The sequence below is a fragment of the Nerophis ophidion genome, linkage group LG06, assembly GCF_033978795.1.
Source record: "Nerophis ophidion isolate RoL-2023_Sa linkage group LG06, RoL_Noph_v1.0, whole genome shotgun sequence".
Lineage (NCBI taxonomy): Eukaryota > Metazoa > Chordata > Actinopteri > Syngnathiformes > Syngnathidae > Nerophis > Nerophis ophidion.
The window spans coordinates 54,391,435-54,412,497 of NC_084616.1; the positions used below are offsets into that span (position 1 = coordinate 54,391,435).

The 21,063-nt window shown below is 45.3% G+C and overlaps 1 protein-coding gene across 1 annotated transcript; it reads right to left on the bottom strand.

Annotated features, from left to right (window-relative positions):
* Nucleotides 1–1,296: 1,296 nt before the first annotated feature.
* Nucleotides 1,297–20,431, bottom strand: LOC133554950 (rhodopsin-like). Its single transcript, XM_061904279.1, has 5 exons — nt 20,071–20,431; nt 19,836–20,004; nt 8,230–8,392; nt 7,606–7,845; nt 1,297–1,425 (listed from the first exon to the last, which is right to left on the bottom strand). Exons 1-5 carry the CDS (start codon nt 20,429–20,431, stop codon nt 1,297–1,299), a joined length of 1,062 nt encoding a protein of 353 aa, XP_061760263.1.
* Nucleotides 20,432–21,063: the final 632 nt, after the last annotated feature.

Here is a 21,063-nt window from a genome sequence, read left to right on the forward strand (position 1 = left end):
GCGGATGCAGTGTCAGGTAAGTGAGAGGCTGCGGGTGCAGTGTTAGGTAAGTGAGAGGCTGCGGATGCAGTGTCAGGTAAGTGAGAGGCTGCGGGTGCAGTGTCAGGTAAGTGAGATACTGCAGGTGCAGTGTCAGGTAAGTGAGAGGCTGCGGGTGCAGTGTCAGGTAAGTGAGATGCTGTGGATGCAGTGTCATGTAAGTGAGAGGCTGCGGGTGCAGTGTCAGGTAAGTGAGAGGCTGCAGGTGCAGTGTCAGGTAAGTGAGAGACTGCAGGTGCAGTGTCAGGTAAGTGAGAGACTGCAGGTGCAGTCTCAGGTCAGTGAGAGGCTGCGGGTGCAGTGTCAGGTAAGTGAGAGGCTGCGGGTGAAGTGTCAGGTAAGTGAGAGACTGCAGGTGCAGTGTCAGGTAAGTGAGAGACTGCAGGTGCAGTCTCAGGTCAGTGAGAGGCTGCGGGTGCAGTATCAGGTAAGTGAGAGGCTGCGGGTGCAGTGTCAGGTAAGTGAGAGACTGCAGGTGCGGTGTCAGGTAAGTGAGAGGCTGCAGGTGCAGTGTTGGGGTAAGTGAGAGGCTGCAGGTGCAGTGTCAGGAAAGTGAGAGGCTGCAGGTGCAGTGTCAGGTAAGTGAGAGACTGCAGGTGCAGTCTCAGGTCAGTGAGAGGCTGCGGGTGCAGTGTCAGGTAAGTGAGAGGCTGCGGGTGAAGTGTCAGGTAAGTGAGAGACTGCAGGTGCAGTGTCAGGTAAGTGAGAGACTGCAGCTGCAGTCTCAGGTCAGTGAGAGGCTGCGGGTGCAGTGTCAGGTAAGTGAGAGGCTGCGGGTGCAGTGTCAGGTAAGTGAGAGACTGCAGGTGCGGAGTCAGGTAAGTGAGAGGCTGCAGGTGCAGTGTCAGGTAAGTGAGAGACTGCAGGTGCAGTCTCAGGTCAGTGAGAGGCTGCGGGTGCAGTGTCAGGTAAGTGAGAGGCTGCGGGTGCAGTGTCAGGTAAGTGAGAGACTGCAGGTGCGGAGTCAGGTAAGTGAGAGGCTGCAGGTGCAGTGTTGGGGTAAGTGAGAGGCTGCAGGTGCAGTGTCGGGTAAGTGAGAGACTGCAGGTGCAGTGTCAGGTAAGTGAGAGGCTGCAGTGTTAGGTAAGTGAGAGGCTGCGGATGCAGTGTCAGGTAAGTGAGAGTGGTGGCCAGAGAAGAAGAAAAGACATGATTCTTGCTTCTTGATGTTGGTGGGTCTCAAAGCGGGACAGATGGGACACTGAGGATGAGGAGGGATGAGGAAGAAGAGGGTGAGAGAGCGTTTGGGTGTGCGGGTCAAGCAGGGGCCACCTGGCTGGAGGCGATGGATGAAGTCTGGGTTTTAGACACGGCACTGGCGGTGACGTCGTCGTCTCCAAAGGGGTTCTTGCCACAGCACACTGTGGTAATCATGCAGTTTCTAAACTGGAGGATGACAAAAGAAAAGGAGTCGTAAAAGACATGTTTGGATCGGAACTAACCACATCCAGCAGATGACACCGTGCTGAAAAACCTCTGGAATGAATACATATAAATAAATCAAATGTTTACTTTACATCATACATAACAAACAGTGTTTCACAAATGTAGCCTAGAATTACCAAAGGACAATGATGGGCTACAGTTTATACCACGGGTTTTTTTTTTTTAAATACTACATATTTGATTTAACATGGTCATGTTATGATTTTTTTTATACATTTAAAACACTTCCTCGTGGTCTACAGAACTAGTGGTTCTTTGGTCAAAATTTTGCATAGATTATGTTTCTTCAAGGCGCTTTCTGACTGTTTTTTCAGGATTTTGTAGGCGGTCTTATTTACGTGCCTCCACTTGGACTGCGTTTTCTCCTCATCAGCCATGTTGTAGTTTTAAGAGCGTCCATATGGTATCTGCTGACAGATACAAGTGAGAACTATCATGTGCCTGTACGAGTCAGTCTGCCCCACAATAAGAGGGGAAAGGAAGGAGCTTCCTGACTACAACGTTGGAGTACAATGGTCACCTCGCGTAAAGCTCTTTGGGCAAAACTTAACAATATATGGTGATGTGAACGGTTACCAATGAGAAAAACGGCACACATTGGGCAAATTCCAAACAGCTCGTTTTGAGGAAATAAAAAAGAAGGCAAGATTGTTTTATAAATATGTCCACGATGTCTCCATGGCTTGATTTCAAATTTTCGAGACTCATGCAGATTCCAAATACATGAAAACAGACACCAAAGGTGATTTTGCATAATAGGTCCCCTTTATATTAATGCACTACATATCTGAATACATACTTTTTACATTGGACATTGAATAACTCCACTTGACAGTTTTCTTGTTCTCAGTACCGCCAATGTGCTTTGAATTTTTGCGTTTTTTTTGGACAAATACTTTACGTTGGATTTCCATTACAGGTTTGAGATTAAAAGCTTGTAATGATATTTGTGTAGCTTGTTTTGTATTTTCATTAAATGATGAAATAGGGTAAGTGAATTGTAATATATTAACACCTTTTTAAAGCCTCAAAATTGTTAAATAAGGTTAAAAAAAAAAACGTTTAAAAATAATCTAGCTCATTATGTTGTGACACTAAACCACGGGTGTCAAACTCATTTTAGCTCAGGGGCCCCAAGGAAGAAAAAAAATTCCCACACGGGCCAGACTGGTCAAATAATGGCATAATAATTAAAAAATAAAGACAACTTCATAACTGTTTTCTTTGTCTTACTTTGGCCTAAAATTGAACTAGCACATTCCGAAAATGTACATATTACAAATTATCCTCTTGGCAAAACGCGGTTTCACAACACCACAAAGAACACAATTAACTTAGACCTTGTCTCAGTATGTTTACAAATTCATTCAATTTCGAGCACTTCCTGATTAGCATTTCCATGTTGGCAGTTCAACATTAAAAACGAGTTTGGAAAAGCAACCAAATGTTTCCTCAAACCGTCGCATTGGTGACATCCACAACTGCCGCAACACATTAATTTATCATCATTCAAATTTTACAATTATAATATAATCAAAACAATTGTCAAAATGACACCATAATAGCTGAACAATGGTAACATAAATACAACCTTAACCAATGTGAACATGGTAGATTTAGGCAAAAAATAAAATGTAGAAACAACACATTTTACAATGGGGTTCAGAGTGCACATCGTGCAGTCAACAAATTGCAATCATAGCACAGAATTCTAACTACAAAGATTATGTTCATGTTGACTTAAGTCTTTGCATCTTACTGTTATGTATTTTAATCTTTTGAGTGGATACTTTACATTAAAAAGTTTTTTGTGCGTCGTTACAGCATAAGTCTTCCGCCAGCCACAACAGGAGCAGCTGATTACTTGCACCTGCACTGTTTGGAGTAGTGGCAGCCAATCCGAAGGACACATGAAGTCAGCTGACACATAATTTTAGAGGTTTCCCTCATAAGGTGGGTTCTCCTGACGCCGACAGATTTTCGAGAGCCCGGTAGACAGGTTGGATCAAGTCTTTTATTGTCATACAGCAGTATGGTTTGCTTTCCAGCAATATATATCTTGGACTTTTCAGTCCGGCATGTCTCTGCTTTTCGTGTCTCTGTGCGTGTCTCTTTCTCTGGCTTCAACACCAACAACGGGTCTCGGTTCCGGCTGCTGCTAATAAAGGCGACAGGCGATCAGGGTACTTAGACACCCCGCTCCGCGGCAGGCCCGCATACCACGCACCCCTCCACATACCTCCACCGCCAGACTCAGGCCGGGAAGCTGTCCGGCCCTTGTATTCTTACCAGAATACAGTACGTCTCACCCGGGCCGGGGGAGAGCGCCGGAGGGCCGACAACCCGGATCACCGACAACTCGGATCACCTGCCCCACCTGCCTACGCGGAGGTCTCTGATGCGCAAGACTGGGCCGTCCACGCCTCCAGCCCGCCTGTCCAGGCGTTTGAGGGGCTGTCTGTCTGGGAAGCACTGTATCCCCAGCAGCCGGGACCTGAAAGGAAGCACAGGGATGATTAAATGTCCGGGGCCGTGGAACCAGCGGGCCCACCCTAGGTGGGTCGGGACCTGCGTAGCAGAAAAAAGAACAAAAAAGTCAGTTGCGCGGTGCCGCAGGACCGGTGGCGCCGCCTCCTCTTGCGGTTGGCACGGTGTGTGCGGCGAGAGGAGCCACTGGGCGCTCGGCTGCCTCCGCGACTCGCGGTGCACCGCCAGGTGGTCCTCCGCCAGTGTCACTGCTGCTGCCCGGTCTCAGGAGGGTGGTAATGAATCCAGGCCGATGTCCGCGCCGGGTTCACCTCCAAGAACTGCTCCAAGACGACCAGCTCCACCACCCCGCTGTCGCTGTCCCCTGGCTGCAGCCAGCACATCGCCGCATCCCGCAACTGCTGACCTCGCAGGAACAGGCGCTCCTCTGGTCCAAGGCGTAGTGCCCGGAACCGGCTTCGATGGTCCTCCGCGGTGTCCAGCCTGTCCGGGAAGTGCATGCCAGCAGTGGCAGCAATCGCACACCCGATTCTTCTTCACGACATTCACCCGCCACCGCCGCCGTGGCCCCACAAATGTCCAAAAAGGCGTGGGGCTCCTCCATTTCTAACATTCGGTGGATGAGCGTGGACGCTGATGTTGGTGCCGCTGCCCTGACCCGGTCCACCAGGAACCGCAGGATCTGGGTCTGTTGGGCCAGCTGCAGTTGGAACGTCTCTCCTTGCTGCCGGGTGTGCGGAGTGTGCATACAGATGTTTCAGACTGAGTTTCCCTCTGAGATCATATCCAGTTTCTCTCTTGAAAAACATGCTTGAATATTTACTGGTGGTATGTCGTTTATTGACCTGCAGATAATTTGTTTTGTTTGGAAGTATACCATTGATTGATTGATTGATTGATTGAAACTTTTATTAGTAGATTGCACAGTTCAGTACATATTCCCTACAATTGACCACTAAATGGTAACACCCGAATACGTTTTTCAAATAGTTTAAAGGCCTACTGAAACCCACTACTACCCACCACGCAGTCTGATAGTTTATATATCAATGATGAAATATTAACATTGCAACACATTCCAATACGGCCTTTTTAGTTTATTAAATTGCAATTTTAAATTTCCCGGAAGTTTTGTCTTGAAAACGTCGTGTAATGATGACGTGTACGCAGGACGTCACGGGTTTTTAGGAAGTATGAGCGCTGCACACACACACAGCTAAAAGTCGTCTGCTTTAACAGTATAATTACGCAGTATTTTGGAGATCCGTGTTGCTGAATCTTTTGCAATTTGTTCAATTAATATTGGAGAAGTCACAGTAGAAAGATGGTGTTGGGAAGCTTTAGCCTTTAGCCACACAAACACACGGTGGTTCCTTGTTTAAAATTCCTGGAGGTGAAACTTTACTATGGATCAGACAGAGCGCGGTCAAGCGAACATGAATCCCCACCAAATGTCAACCAGCAGGTTTCGGTGAGAAAATTGTGGTAAAAAGTCGCTTCTTACCGGAGATCAGCTGAGCTTGCGCGCCGTCCATAAAGCTGCCGTCGACTCCCCTGAGAGACTGGTGTCAAGACACCCGTGGACACACCCCTCCGACTATCAGGTACTATTAAACTCAATAAAACACTAGCAACACAATAGAAAGATAAAGGATTTCCAAGAATTATCCTAGTAAATGTGTCTAAAAACATCTGAATCCGTCCCAATGCAACCGCGTTTTTTTTTTAAAGGGGAACATTATCACAATTTCAAAAGGGTTAAAAACAATAAAAATCAGTTCCCAGTGGCTTGTTGTATTTTTTGAAGTTTTTTTCAAAATTTTACCGGTTCCCGGAATACCCCTAAATAAAGCTTTAAAGTGCCTTATTTTCGCTATCTTCGAAACCACTATCCATTTCCCTGTGACGTCATACAGGGCTCCCAATACAAACAACATGCCGGTTACCACAGCAAGATATAGCGACATTAGCTCGGATTCAGACTCGGATTTCAGCGGCTTAAGCGATTCAACAGATTACGCATGTATTGAAACAGATGGTCGGAGTATGGAGGCAGATAGCGAAAACGAAATTGAAGAAGAAATTGAAGCTATTGAGCGAATAGCTATTGACGCTATTCGGCCATAGCGTGGGTGTACCTAATGAAGTGGCCCCCATAGCATGGCTGCCTTATTAGCATCGCCGGTAAAATGTGCAGACCAAACGATCAGGACTTTCGCATCTTGTGACACTGGAGCAACTTAAATCCGTCGATTGGTAAGTGTTTGTTTTTCTTTAAATGTGGGTATCTAGTTTTAAATGTACATACAGCTAGCGTGAATAGCATGTTAGCATCGATTAGCATAGCATGTTAGCATCGATTAGCTGGCTGTCATGCCGTGACCAAATATGTCTGATTAGCACATAAGTCAACAACATCGACAAAACTCACCTTTGTGATTTCGTTGACTTAATCGTTGCAAATGCATCTGCAGGTTATCCATACATCTCTGTGCCATGTCTGTCTTAGCATCGCCGATCAAATGTGAAGACACTTTGGCACATTTAATGGGGGTCTGGCGGCAGATTTCTTGCCAGTGGTGCAACTTGAATCCCTCTCTGTTAGTGTTGTTACACCCTCCGACAACACACCGACGAGGCATGATTTCTCCAAGGTTCCAAAAAATAGTCGAAAAAACGGAAAATAACAGAGCTGAGACCCGGTGTTTGTAATGTGAAAATGAATACGCCGGGTGTGTTACCTCGGTGACGTCACGTTCTGACGTCATCGCTAAAAGACCGATAAACAGAGAGGCGTTTAATTTGCCAAAATTCACCTATTTAGAATTCGGAATTCGGTTAAAAAAATACATGGTCTTTTTCCTGCAACATCAAGGTATATATTGACGCTTGCATAGGTTTGGTGATAATGTTCCCCTTTAACTTGTTTTTTGTTTTGTTTTTTGTTTTTCTAGTCCGTTGCTATCAATATCCTCAAACACAAATCTTTCATCCTCGCTCAAATTAATGGGGAAATTGTCGTTTTCTCGGTCCGAATAACTCTTTTTGTTGAAGGGTCCCATTAAAAACAATGTGAATATGTGAGGAACCATCAACGGGTGACGTCATCGTCTGCGACTTCCAGTAAAGGCAAGGAATTTCTATTAGCAACCAAAATTTGCGAACTTTATCGTGGATGTTCTCTACTAAATCCTTTCAGCAAAAATATGGCAATATCGCGAAATGATCAAGTATGACACATAGAATGGACCTGCTATCCCCGTTTAAATAAGAAAATCTCAATTCAGTAGGCCTTTAATACTCCTTTGTTACAATCATTTGTAAAATGAGAGGATGCACATTTCAAGCCAACACTTAATGTGGGATGATTATTGAAAGATGTTTAAGATAATGAGCAATTCCCAGGACAAGAAAAAGTGTGACAAACAACTTCATTCGCCACCCCTGCATATTAGTTTCATTTAGTTATTGTCTGTTTTTTTGTTTGATCCACTGGTAGTGTAACTGCAAGTACAACATATCCAGTAAGTGAGAAAAAGAGATTAGTGTAGTGGTCCTGTTTTTTTACTTAAAAAAACTATCATCTTTTCACTGTTGTGTAGAGAAAAACAAGGTAATCTTTGCTCCACATACCTGCTTATTGAGCAGAATGTAGATTACCGGGTTGTAGAGCGCAGAACTCTTGGCAAAGAATGCCGGCGCGGTCATGAACACTGGTCCAAAGGCGACTCCTTGGTTGGCGAAGATGTACCAAGCCACGCTGGCGTACGGCACCCAGCACACCAGGAAGGACATCACCATGACGATGACCATGCGAGTCACCTCTCTCTCGGCTCTCTGGGTGCTTTCGGACTCCTGCTGCTGGGCCGCAGCCTGCCCACACAAACACACAACCGTGAGATCCACATGCAAAACAAAGCCACACAATGTAGAGCTGTACTTGTTATACCTTCTGCTTACATTTTACAACACAAGTAATCGCAGGTGACTACATAAATTATGAATTTCTAGGTTATTATTCATGAAGGCATCAGGATGACACAGTGAGGCAGCTGGACTACTTGGCTCTAAGCTGCCTTCCTGGCAATCCTTTGCCCTCCTGAAGTGCCCTTTAGCCGTTAGACCCTGCCCTCTCCGTCGCACTCCCTGCCTCCCTCAAGGACGTGTGGGCCGATAAGAAGAAAATCGCCTGCATGGATGGAGAAGATGTCCCATTCTGAATGTTGCGTATGGCAGGGTGTGGGGGAACCATACCACTCGCACGGTGCAGAGCAGGCGACCGTAGCAGAAGAAGATGACGACAAGAGGGATGCTGAAATGCAGGACAAACATGTAGATGACAAATGAGGTGTTGTTGAACTCAGGGTTGGGTGTGTAGTAGTCAATGCCGCAGGAACACTGCATTCCCTCTGGGATGTACCTGCAATCACACACGCACACGCACACGCACACACACACACACACACACACACACACACACACACAGTCAACAATCTCTTTTAAAGAAGCTGCTTTTCATCTTTTATCTACTGCACCTCAATGTGAATTAATTCATTTGAACTGCTTTGCAAAAATGTATTATATCTTTGTTTAACCTTTTAACGGCCAGTATCATTACATAACACCGCAGTACTTATTGAAAAACAAATACAATCATAAAGTGCACTTGAAGGAGGATTCATTTATTACTATTATTGTAATTCGGCCTGAAATGCAACATTGTTTTTCATCGATTTTCATGCATTGTTATTTTCTACAGTGTCAAAAAACATCACACTTAAGATCTTAATGACAAAAAATGGCCCCTTCTCAAAAGCTGCAGTAAAAATAATGAATGCATAGATTTTTTTCAACTTAACACAAGTTTTCCATGAAACTTTAGCCAGCAAAAAAAGATTTCAAATAACTACATTTGGTGTTTAAAGGGGAACATTATCACCAGACCTATGTAAGCGTCAATATATACCGTGATGTTGCAGAAAAAAGACCATATGTTTTTTGACCGATTTCCGAACTCTAAAAGGGTGAATTTAGCGATTTAAATGGCTTTCAATTGTTCGCCTGTCGGAGCAATGACCTTTCACCCGTGACATCATAACGTGAAGCGACCCGCCATTTTCTCAATCTTATTACACGCACCAAGTCAAATCAGCTCTGTTATTTTCTGTTTTTTCGACTGTTTTCCCGTACCTTGGAGACATTATGCCTCGTCGGTGTGTCGGAGGATGTAACAACACGAACAGAGACGGATTCAAGTTGCAACAGTGGCCAAAAGATGCGAAAGTCCCTCGTTTGTTCTGCACACTGTACCGACGACAGCTATGCTACGACAGAGATGGCAAGGATGTGTGGATATCCTGCGACAGTCAAAGCAGATGCATTTCCAACGATAAAGTCAACAAAATCACAAAGGTGAGTTTTGTTGATGTTATTGACTTATGTGGAGTGTGCTAATTCGACATATTTGGTCACGGCATGACTGCAAGCTAATCGATGCTAACATGCTATTTAGGCTAGCTGTATGAAAATATTGCATCAGTATGCCTCATTTGTAGCTATATTTGCATCCAGCCTTTCCCTCCACCCACATTTAATGCCAAACAAACACATACCAATCGTTGGTTAGAAGGCGATCACCGAATTAGTCCGCGCTTCCTCCAGTGCCGCTGTCTGTCATGATATGGCTCAAAAGCTTCCGTTTCTTCTTGAATTTTGTTTTCGGTACCTGCCTCCATACTCCAAACATCCGTTTCAATACATGCATAATCTTTTGAATCGCTTATGGTGCTGAAATCCGAGTCTGAATCCGAGCTAATATCGCTATACCTTTCTGTGCTATCCGCCATCTTTGTTTCTGTGTGGTCACGCTGTGACATCACAGGATAATGGACGGGTGGATATAACAACGGTTAAATCAGGCACTTTAAAGACGTTTTTCGGGATATTGCGTGATGGGTAAAATTTTGAGAAAAACTTCGAAAAATAAAATAAGCCACTGGGAACTGATTTTTATTGGTTTTAACCCTTCAGAAATTGTGATAATGTTCCCCTTTAATGACAAAAAATGGCACCTTCTCAAAAACTGCTGTAAAAATAATGAATGTATATATTTTTTTCAACTTAACACAAGTTATCCATGAAACTTTAGCCAGCAATATAGATTTCAAATAACTACATTTGGTGTTTAACCCTTTAAAGACCAGTATGCTTACATTACTCAACTGTTTTTCAACATATGGAAAACAATCCATTAAATAGATTTCAATGAAAATGTTACCATTATTATTTGTTATTATAATAAGATTTTTTTTTTTATACGAGTGGTTTTTAAACATACCACCTCAAACAAACTTGCCTCTCCAAGTACCACCATAATGACCAACAATAAAATACAGATTCATAGTAGGCTTAAGTATTCATTAAAATCAAGGCAGAGGTTTTATTCAACAAGTATGTTTAATATTGTTGGCCACTGTAACATTACACACAGTTTGAATATAGGAAATTAAAACACTGTACTTCAATCAAGGGATTCTTTGGCGTACTACTTGGTGGTACACGTACCACAGTTTGAGAATCCCTGTTCTATACCACTAATTGGAATCATGGGTAAGCTGGAGCCTATCCTAGTTGACTTCAGACGAGTAGCGGATACACCCTAGTCTGGTCGCCAGCCAATCGCAGGGTACATAAAGACGCCTATGGACAATTTTTTAAAACTGTCCTGTCATCCATTGTAGATTTTGTAAAAATATACTTTACAAAAGAGAAGTGTGGCATACTTCTCTTGTTGCATTATTAGTGTTTAACTTTACGAAAGGTTTGGATATATTTAGTGTTTGACACAACTGGACCGAAAAAGAAAGTAAGAAGAAAAAATAATTGTGGGGACAAGATAATTTAGAGTCTCCAATTATTTATTAATATTGAAATTATCGTTGTTATTATTATTATTATTATTAATAGGTGCATAGATGGTCCAACGATTTGGCGCAACATTGATTTTAATGCACCGGTCCTAATGACAAAGAATGGATTTGATCATTTTATGCCGGCATGTTAGTATTTTTTCAACTTTAAACAGGTCAATCTTTTAAAATAGTTCCAGCCGATAATATACATATCATTGTATATACATACAGTGGGGCAAAAAAGTATTTTGTCAACCACCGATTGTGCAAGTTCTCCCACTTAAAATGATGACAGAGGTCTTTAATTTTCATCATAGGTACACTTCAACTGCGAGAATTCACATTGTAAGAATTTTAAAGAATTTATTTGTAAATTATGGTGGAAAATAAGTATTTGGTCAACCATTCAAAGCTCTCACTGATGGAAGGAGGTTTTGGCTCAAAATCTCACGATACATGGCCCCATTCATTCTTTCCTTAACACGGATCAATCATCCTGTCCCCTTAGCAGGAAAACAGCCCCAAAGCATGATGTTTCCACCCCCATGCTTCACTGTAGGTATGGTGTTCTTGGGATGTAACTCAGTATTCTTCTTCCTCCAAACACGACGAGTTGAGTTTATACCAAAAAGTTCTATTTTGGTTTCATCTGACCACATGACATTCTCCCAATCCTCTGCTGTATCATCCATGTATCCATTTTCACATTCTGTCTCTCACAGTTGAAGTGTACCTATGACGAAAATTACAGACCTCTGTCACCATTTTAAGTGGGAGAACTTGCACAATCGGTGGCTGACTAAATACTTTTTTGCCCCACTGTATACATATATATCATATATTGTATACATAGGAGTTTGCACGTTCTCCACGTGACTGCGTGGGTTCCCTCCGGGTACTCTGGCTTCCTCCCACCCCCAAAGACATGCACCTGGGGATAGGTTGATTGGCAACACTAAATTGGCCCTAGTGTGTGAATGTGAGTGTGAATGTTGTCTGTCTATCTGTGTTAGCCCTGTGATGAGGTGGCGACTTGTCCAGGGTGTACCCCGCCTAACACCCGAGTGCAGCTGGGATAGGTTCCAGCACCCCCCACGACCCTGAAATGGACAAGCGGTAAAAAATGGATGGATGGATGGATATTTACACACACACACACACACACACACACACACACACACACACACAAACACATTATATCATCCAGATCTATCATCCCTCAACAAGCGCAGTGAAATCATTTCAACATGCCGCCACAGACGGAAAAACCTCCTAGGTAACTTATGAGCCAATCACCACACCCTACGCCTGCCTGTACCCACCCACTCTGTGCCCTATATAAACCATAGTATGTGAATGCTTCCATTAAAATCTCCTGATGATTGAGGGAACCCCTCATGAAACAGTTCTGTAGAGATGAAGTAGTCTTGTGATTTTTCCCACACCTACATATATATATATTTACACATAATTTATTCACGTGTAAAGAAGGGAGTCGAATGAGAAGTGTCAAAAGAGGGAGTTAACTGTTTAAATGACATTCAGCAACTTACAATAACAATAACAATGGAGCAGTACTTTACATCCATGCCTTTCTCTAGTCTGTGCACAACAACGGAAATGCATTTCCTTATGGATGTGTACTATGGCTATGAGTTTTTTTCCCCCCTTGGCCTCAGTCTGGACCCCCTATACAAGGGACCCAGGCTTAGACCGATTTATTTTATTTTATTTTATTTTATTCTACTAGAATCTTTTTTTTTTCCTCCCATTCCCCCCCACTTGTTTACCTGTATCCCACCTTTTTTTGTAAGGGGCGCCGGATGTTGGCAGACCCGTCAGCGATCCTGTTTTGTCTCCCTGTAATGTTTGTATGATTTTGAATGGGATTGTGCTGAAAATTTTAATTTCCCCTCGGGGATTAAAAAAGTATGTCTGATTCTGATTTTGATTCTGATTAAAACCCATCTGACCGGAACTCTCTAACCATAACTCAAGTTCCGTGGGTGATTTAAGTAAACCCACTAGACAAGCCCCCCCAGAATTTTGCCACAGTCACAGCCCCTGCTGTAGAGACAGCAGGGGCTGCAGGGAGTGGGGGCGTTTAGCCGTAGCTAGACAACCCCCAGGGCAAGGGGGAATTGGCGCTAGCAGAGGGCACCCCGATTGGATTAGGGGAGGTCGCGGCATGGGACCTGGGCCATTTACAATGGCCTTGACATACTGTATCTACATCGGCCGGCTTGATACTGTCGATGGAAACTGTCTCAGGTCTGCCAACCAACGTCCACAACCATGCTCTTAACACACATACGCTGACAAACGCCCGAGCCATATCAGCGGTCAACGATGACGCAAGGGGAACGGCTTCCGGCCAGCAAGTCATCCTGTCCACCATCGTGTTGTAGGACCTTTAATAGTCTGTCTGAAGGGGGGGCGGGCGCAAGTGTCCATGGTGGGCGTCGTGACGAATGAAAACAAAATCCGCCGAGCGCAGACTGGGGGGACCATGAGAAGCAGTGAATCAATGCTGTGATGTAGGAACGGGTGTGAAAGCATCGGCAGCCTCCTACAGGGCAGACTGCTGCCAGGCCTATGGACCAGGTTGCATTGACCACCAAAATTAAATCCCCCAGAACTTGCAACGGTGGAATCGCCAACACAAGCCCTTAGCCTGGGGATGGTAAGTGGTGGTGCGGTGCAGCTTGACACCCAGCACCCCTGCGACTTCGTTCCAGATCTGCGCAGGAGAGGTTGGAAGGGGTTTTGAAGCATGCGACCCACATGCCGACGAACGCCCAAGCCAACGATAAAGCGAGGGGAACGGCTTACGGCCAGTGGGTCATCCTGTCCACCATCGTGGGGAGGTAGGTGAAACCGTGTGAAGGGTGAAGTGGCCCCACAAGGTGTATGTTAACATTGTCAAACTTTCTCTCTGAGACAGCAAACAGCTCCAATGGGGGTTTTGTGTGGCAGTGTACTTTTGCGCGCTGACAGGGCACACATGAGTAGACCAAGGCCCTTAAGTCCTTCTTCATCCACCTCCAGACAAACTTCTGAGCCACTAGTCTTGCAGACACCTTTCTACCAAGGTGGGAGAGATCGTGGACTGCCTCAAAAACCGCCCGCTGCACGCCTACTGGGACTAGGGGCCTTGGCTTGCCAGTTGAGAGAACACACCACAGCTTAACCCCTGAGTCCCCGACCACGACCTCTTACAGGCGCAATCCAGTGTCTGAACCCTTAAGTATTAGAATCCCGTGGTATGAGGCCTGGTCCGCACCATATGTGAATTGTCAAGACCCAGCTGCACCGTGCCGATGATCAATCCGGACAGGCAGTCTGCGACCACGTTGAACTTGCCCGCAATGTGTTGAACGATAGCTGGTGGGCGGACCACAGCTTAGTCACTGGACATTGAAAACTTGAGGGTTTTGTGGTCCTCTAAAAATCGTAAACTCACGACCTTCCAGAATGAAGCGGAAGTGGTGGATTGCCAAACAGGCGCCGAGCAGCGCTCTATCAAAGGTACTGTATTTACACTCCCTGAGTATCAGCTGAAGGATAAAAAAGGCAAGCCGGTGTCAGCCGCCGTTGACCCACTGCTCCAGCACAGCGCTGACGGCGCAGTTGGATACATCTGTCGTGAGAGCGACTGGGGCTTCCGAATACAGGTGGACCAACATGGCAGCCCGGCACAACGTGACCTCCACATCTTCGAGTGCCTTGTTCCTGTCCGCTGTCCAGTCGACATCCTGGTTGGGGGACTTACCCCTAAGGGCCTCGTACAGCGAGCGCATGATGTGGGCTGCCTGACGGACGAACCTATAGTAAAATGTAACCATCCTGATAAATTTTCAGAGCTTCCAGGCCAAGCAAGGGCAGGGAAAAACAGAACGGCTTCCACCTTCAAAGGTAGGGGTGCAGGCCCATCCTTGCTGATGAGGTGCCCGAGGAACTGGATGGACGTCACTCTAAAGACACACTTGGCCAGGTTTATGTTCAGTCCGTGCTGGTTAAGCCTCGTGAAGAGGTCCTGGGGCTTTGTCAGGAGGAGCTGACGACCAGTACATTGTCCAAATCGACAAAAACAAACTGCATGTCTCTAAGTGCAGAGTCTCTAAGCGCCGAGTCCATCAGCCGCTGGAAGGATTGGGCCACGTTCTTCAGTCTGAAAGGCATCCTGAGGAATTCAAACAACCCGAATGGCGTCTCCGGAGCAGTCTTAGGGATGTCTGCAGGACGCACAGGCACTTGGTGGTAAACCCGTACCAGGTCCACTTTGGAAAACCGGAGCATCCTCGCCAGATGCGCAAAGAACTCCTGAATTTGGGCAACCATGTAGCGACTGGCCGTGGTGGCATTATTGAGGCGCCGGTTGTCGCCGCACGGACACCATCCACCATCCGGCTTCGGGCAATGTGAAGCGGCGAGCCCCATGGGCTGTCTGAGCGGCGGGTGATGTTCCATGCCGGCTAATTCGGATTTAGCTGCCGCCAGTCTCTCCGGGTTGAGCCGTTGTGCTCTCGCATGGATGGGATGGCCTTTGGTCATGATGTGGTGCTCCACCCCATGATTAGTCGTGATGGCCGAAAAGATGGGCCGTTTCAGAGCGAGGAACCCACTGAGAAGTTGTTAGTATTTGTCGCATTCAGAGACCAAGCTGGAAAGACCGTTATATGTGCCCTCATCACGAACACATGACATCCACCGGAAGCCCGTGGGCGCACAAAAAAACTGCACTAAGGAGGGGAGAGGAGATGTCAGCTGTGACAAAGTCCCACGTAAACCGTTGCCTGCGAAACATAACTCCACGGTCTTTGTATCATATGTCCGTATGGGGGTGTCGCTGGCAGACTTTAAAGGTGGCCCATGCTCCCGCCGGCAGCGTCGTCAACTGTAGCTGGCAGGACGCTCCTCTGGACGCCAATGTCACAGAGGACTCAAATAGCAGCCAGCCCTTTGTGCCTGCATTCATGGCCACTACTTAGAATTTAAGGGTGGCGGTGTAGCTACAATGCGAGCGGCACCTCTTAGCCTTGGCACAAAAAAGTGCATGAAAGTAGCACAATCCAGAGCAGGCACAGCTGTCGGTGACGGTGTTCCTCATGCCCGGGTGCACACTGGCGCTTGAGGGCCAGCGACTGCGCGTCAGGGACAATATGTCAGGAGTGAAGCACTGAGTGGCCAGGATGAAGCTGTCCGCTTCCTCTGCCAAAGCACGTGGCTCAGTAGTAACTGTATTAGAGAGCGCAGTCTGGACGTGTGGTGGCATGTGTAGCAAAAACAACTCTATGAAGAGGAAATTTGGCTCCTCTTTACACAGCAGGTTCAACATCATCTGCATGTGTTCAGAGGGCTTGCTTTCTCCCATGTCCTGAATTGCTGGGAGACGTCAAGATCGTTCTGACCGAAACAGTTCAACAATTTTGAGCAGATAAGCTTTAAGCACTGCATATTTGTCCCGGGTAGGAGCGGATGTAATAAAGCTTACTGCTCTGGCCACCATGCAGCTCCTTAGTGCCGACACGACGTGATGATAGCATCGTCCGTAGTAACACGGAGGGCGAACTGGGCCTCAGCCTGTGCGGACCACGTCGTCACAGACGATTCACAAAGCTCTGGCAATTTGAGAATGACGGAATTTGTCATGTCGCTTCGTTCGATGTTCAGCACGGTCCCGGGAACATCGGGGTCACCAATGTAGCATGAAAAGAAGGGAGTCGAAAGAGTGTCAAAAGAGGGAGCTAGTTTTATGACATTCAGCAACTTACAATAACAATGGAGCAGAATTCTACATCAGTGCCTTTCTCTAGTCTGTGCACAACAACGGAAATGTGTTACATTCAAATCCGTCCGACCGGAACTCCCTAATCATAACTCAACTTCCGTGGGTGAATTATGTAAACCCACTACACAATATACTTATACACATACAGTCCTGGTCAAAAGTTTACATACACTTGTAAATAACATAATGTCATGGCTGTCTTGAGTTTCCAATAATTTATATAACTCTTATTTTTTGTGATAGAGTGATTGGAGCACATACTTGTTGGTCACAAAAAACATTCATGAAGTTTGGTTCTTTTATGAAAATATGACCAAATCTGCTGAGTCAAAAGTATACATACAGCAATGTTGATACTTGGTTACGTGTCCCTTGGCAAGTTTCACTGCAATAAGGTGCTTTTGGTTGCAATCCACAAGCTTCTGGTTGAATTTTTGATCACTACTCTTGACAAAATTGGTGCACTTCAGCTAAATTTGTTGGTTTTCTGACATGGACTTGTTTCTTCAGCATTGTCCCCATGTTCTCAATGGGGTTTAAGTCAGGACTTTGGAAAAGCCATTCTAAAACCTTAATACCAGCTTGATTTAGCCATTCTTTTACCCTTTTTGACATGTGTTTAGAGTCATTGTCCTGTTGGAACACCCAACAGCGCCCAAGACTCAACATCCAGGCTGATGATTTTAGGTTGTCCTGAAGAATTTGGAGATAGTCCTCCCTCTTCATTGTCCCATTTACTCTCTGTTAAGCACCAGTTCTATTGTCAGCAAAACAGGCCGAGAGCATAATACTACCACCACCACGCTTGACAGTAGTTCTGGTGTTCCTGGGATCAAAGACCACACCTTTTCTCCTCCAAACAAATTACTGGGTATTTTGGCCAAACAGCTCAATTTTTATTTCATCTGACATCACATGGACAAAGATAAGACCTTCTGGCGGAAAGTTCTGTGGTCAGATGAAACAAAAAATTAGCTTTTTGGCCACAATACCTGCAATGAGGTGGCGACTTGTCGCCTGATTGTAGCTGAGATAGGCTCCAGCACCCCCCGCGACCTCGAAAGGGATAAGCGGAAGAATATAGATGGATGGATGGATGGATGGATGGATGGATGGATGGATGGATGGATGGCCACAATACCCAGCAATATGTTTGGAGGAGAAAAGGTGAGGCCTTTAATTCCAGAAGACCATTCCCACCGTCAAGCATGCTGGTGGTAGTATTATGTTCTTGGCCTGTTTTGCTGCCAATGGAACTGGTGCTTTACAGAGAGTATGCCGAGCACCCACGTGGGATTGCTGGCAAATTCTTTCTCACCACAAAGCAAAAACCGCGCATGCTCAGGCCCCTTCTACACTTTTCCGGCTAAGGTTATCCAGGGTAAATCCCACCTAACCTTATCCTTGTCCACACACACACACAATGGTCGTTCAAAACCCCCTCTTCCCTCCGTCAGTCGGCGCAACGCCACCTAGTACGCATCCGCGGAAAATGTGTACGTCATAGTCACCTTCAGTGTTGCTTTGTGTGTATGCAATCCTCTTCTGTCTCCCTGTAATGTTTGTCTGATCTTGAATGGGATTGTGCTGAAAATCTTAATTTCCCCTCGGGGATTATGAAAGTATTTCTGATTCTGAATTTCTTAAATTTAACTTATCTGAACAATATCCAGTGTTGTGGTATTTCAATAACTGGAATCCAGTGTGCTGTGGGGCCCTATTGTAGTGAATCACACCTGAGCTATCATAAATTAATCAAATCTTTATTGGACACGTGAAAGTAAACAATGTGATAAAGAACATTTTACATCAATCAAATTAGGAATCTAAATATCTGGTCAGGACACTCCCCACTCTTTTGCCTACACCTTCATTGTCCATTAGTTTTTGGTGACTTTATATACTCTGGACACAGACGTTGAGTCTGCGACATACATGACGGACAATAACTGATAGTCTGTTTTGCCAGTCTAAATGCATTCGCCGTTTTCCATAGCTAGTCTTCCCTCGAAGGCGAGGTAATACAAAGCACACGCTACCTTTTTTTTAATCACATCCACGGGAGCTTGTATTCTCATTGACTCTCCTTCGACAAATGGACAAAGTTTTTCTGTAAGTAGAATCACAGCTGACCTGGACATTCGAAAGTACTCTTGCCGTCTGAGAAGTGCTGTATCCCAAATAGCTGCAATCGCGTTCTCTTAAGGTATTCATGTGTGATTTACACAAGGGAGAAACACGGGCATGTAGAAGGAGAAACACTGGCATGTCTGAATGACTCGCCTCCATATTTCCAATGGTTAGCTCCGAGTTACAAAACCGCTTTATTATGAAACTGGCAGTGGCGTGTTCTTTCTGACGTCACTTCCGGTGTGGGGCGCGGTCCTTCTAGCGTCACTTCCTCTCCGAACTCAGTTTGTAAACGATCAATGAGTCCATACAAAGCTAAGAGCCGGAGATTCAAGAATTTTACCAGAGTAAAGAATTTATCAAAGTAAAAAATTGTCCGAGGAGGGGGACCAGAAACGCAGATTTAGTGTGGCTGAAACGGGGCTTAAGCTAAATAATTATTTGTTTAAAGCAACGTCTGATTTACCGCCCGTCCGAGCACCCACTGGCGGAAATGTAGATCGGCGCCTTACATTTTCAATGTCAATTTTTTAATTAAAAAACAAACAAAAAACACAATCACTCGAAATTGCATTAATGTACGTAAAAGTGGGATCCAGAAAAGGACGTGAAGGTTTTTGTGTAACTTTGCAATTTTTGGTTACTCTAAAAAAAAATAAAAAAAATTTATATTTTCAAATTGGTATTTTCTGGCAAATTATGAATTAAAAATAATAAACAACCACTTCCAAAGACATGCACCTGGGGATAGGTTAATTGGCAACACTAAATTGGCCCTAGTGTGTGAATGTGAGTGTGAATGTTGTCTATCTGTGTTGGCCCTGTGATGAGGTGGCGACTTGTCCCGGGTGTAAGCGCCTCCCGCCCGATTGTAGCTAAGATAGGCGCCAGCGCCCCCCGCGACCCCAAAAGGGAATAAGCGGTAGAAAATGGATGGATGGATGGAAACAAATACAAAATTTGAAAGCACACAAGGTCTAAATGGTTGAATAAGTCCAAATGCTATAGTAAAGAATGTAACAGTTAAATACCGTGACCATCCAAACAGCGGTGGAGCAGCACAGGTTAGAGCCATGATCCATGTAAATCCCAGTCCAGCAATGGCATGTTTCTCCTCAAAGCGGAAGTTGGCCATCGGCTTACAGACCACAACGTAGCGTTCGATTGCCAAGACCACCAAAGACCACAGAGCAATCTCTCCTATACAAACAGTAAATAGTTTAGACTTGTCACATGAAAATAACATGACAAATTCCTGCCTCTTACCTCCCAAAGTGGCAAAGAAACCCTCAATGCTGCAGCCAGTGACACCCAAGCTGAAATATCCATGCAGTGACGTGAAGAACGTGACAGTGAAGCCCCCGACCACCATGAAGAGGTCAGCTACAGCCAGGTTGAGCAGGACATAGTTCAGAGGTGTCCTCAGTTTTTTGTGTTGAACAGTGACATAAAGTGTAAGGAAATTGATGGGGAAGGCTGTGATGATGAGGAAGAACATGTAGGCGGCCACCAGAGAGAACTTCCAAGGCTCGGCGAGGTAGTACTGAGGGTACTCGAAAGGGTTCCGAACCACCCCGGTCTTGTTAGACATGGGGATGTAAAAGTTGGGTCCTTCTGTGCCGTTCATGGTTGCTCTGAGAATTTAGGAGAGTATAGGAATATGTGTGTCTCTTTTATCCGTCCTGCTCGAGGAAAGTGGGGTCAGTGGTAGTGTTGAAGATAAAGGTGCACTATGCAGCCCGCTGACAAGCTGCAGCACCTTTTAAACGACCAAACGGATTAAGGACAGAGTTAGCAGAGATAGAATTAAGACACTCTCAACTCTACAAGACAGAATCTGATCGTTTCAAGGTCAGAGGTCACAATCAGAACAATTACCTCCACGTGCACTTAATATGTTGCACAACATTTACAAACCCTGTTTCCATTTGAGTTGGGAAATTGTGTTAGATGTAAATATAAATGGAATACAATGATTGGCAAATCTTTTTCAACCCATATTTAGTTGAATATTCTACAAAGACAAGATATTTGATGTTCAAACTCCATCCTTCCAACCATTCTCCACCGCTTATTCCCTTTGGGGTCAGGGGGGGCGCTGGTGCCTATCCCAGCTACAACCGGGCGGAAGGCGGCGCACACCCTGGACAAGTCGAAACCCCATCGCGGGGCCAACACAGATAGACAGACAACATTCACACTCACATTCACACACCAGGTAGGGCCAATTTAGTGTTGCCAATCAATGCACTAACCCCT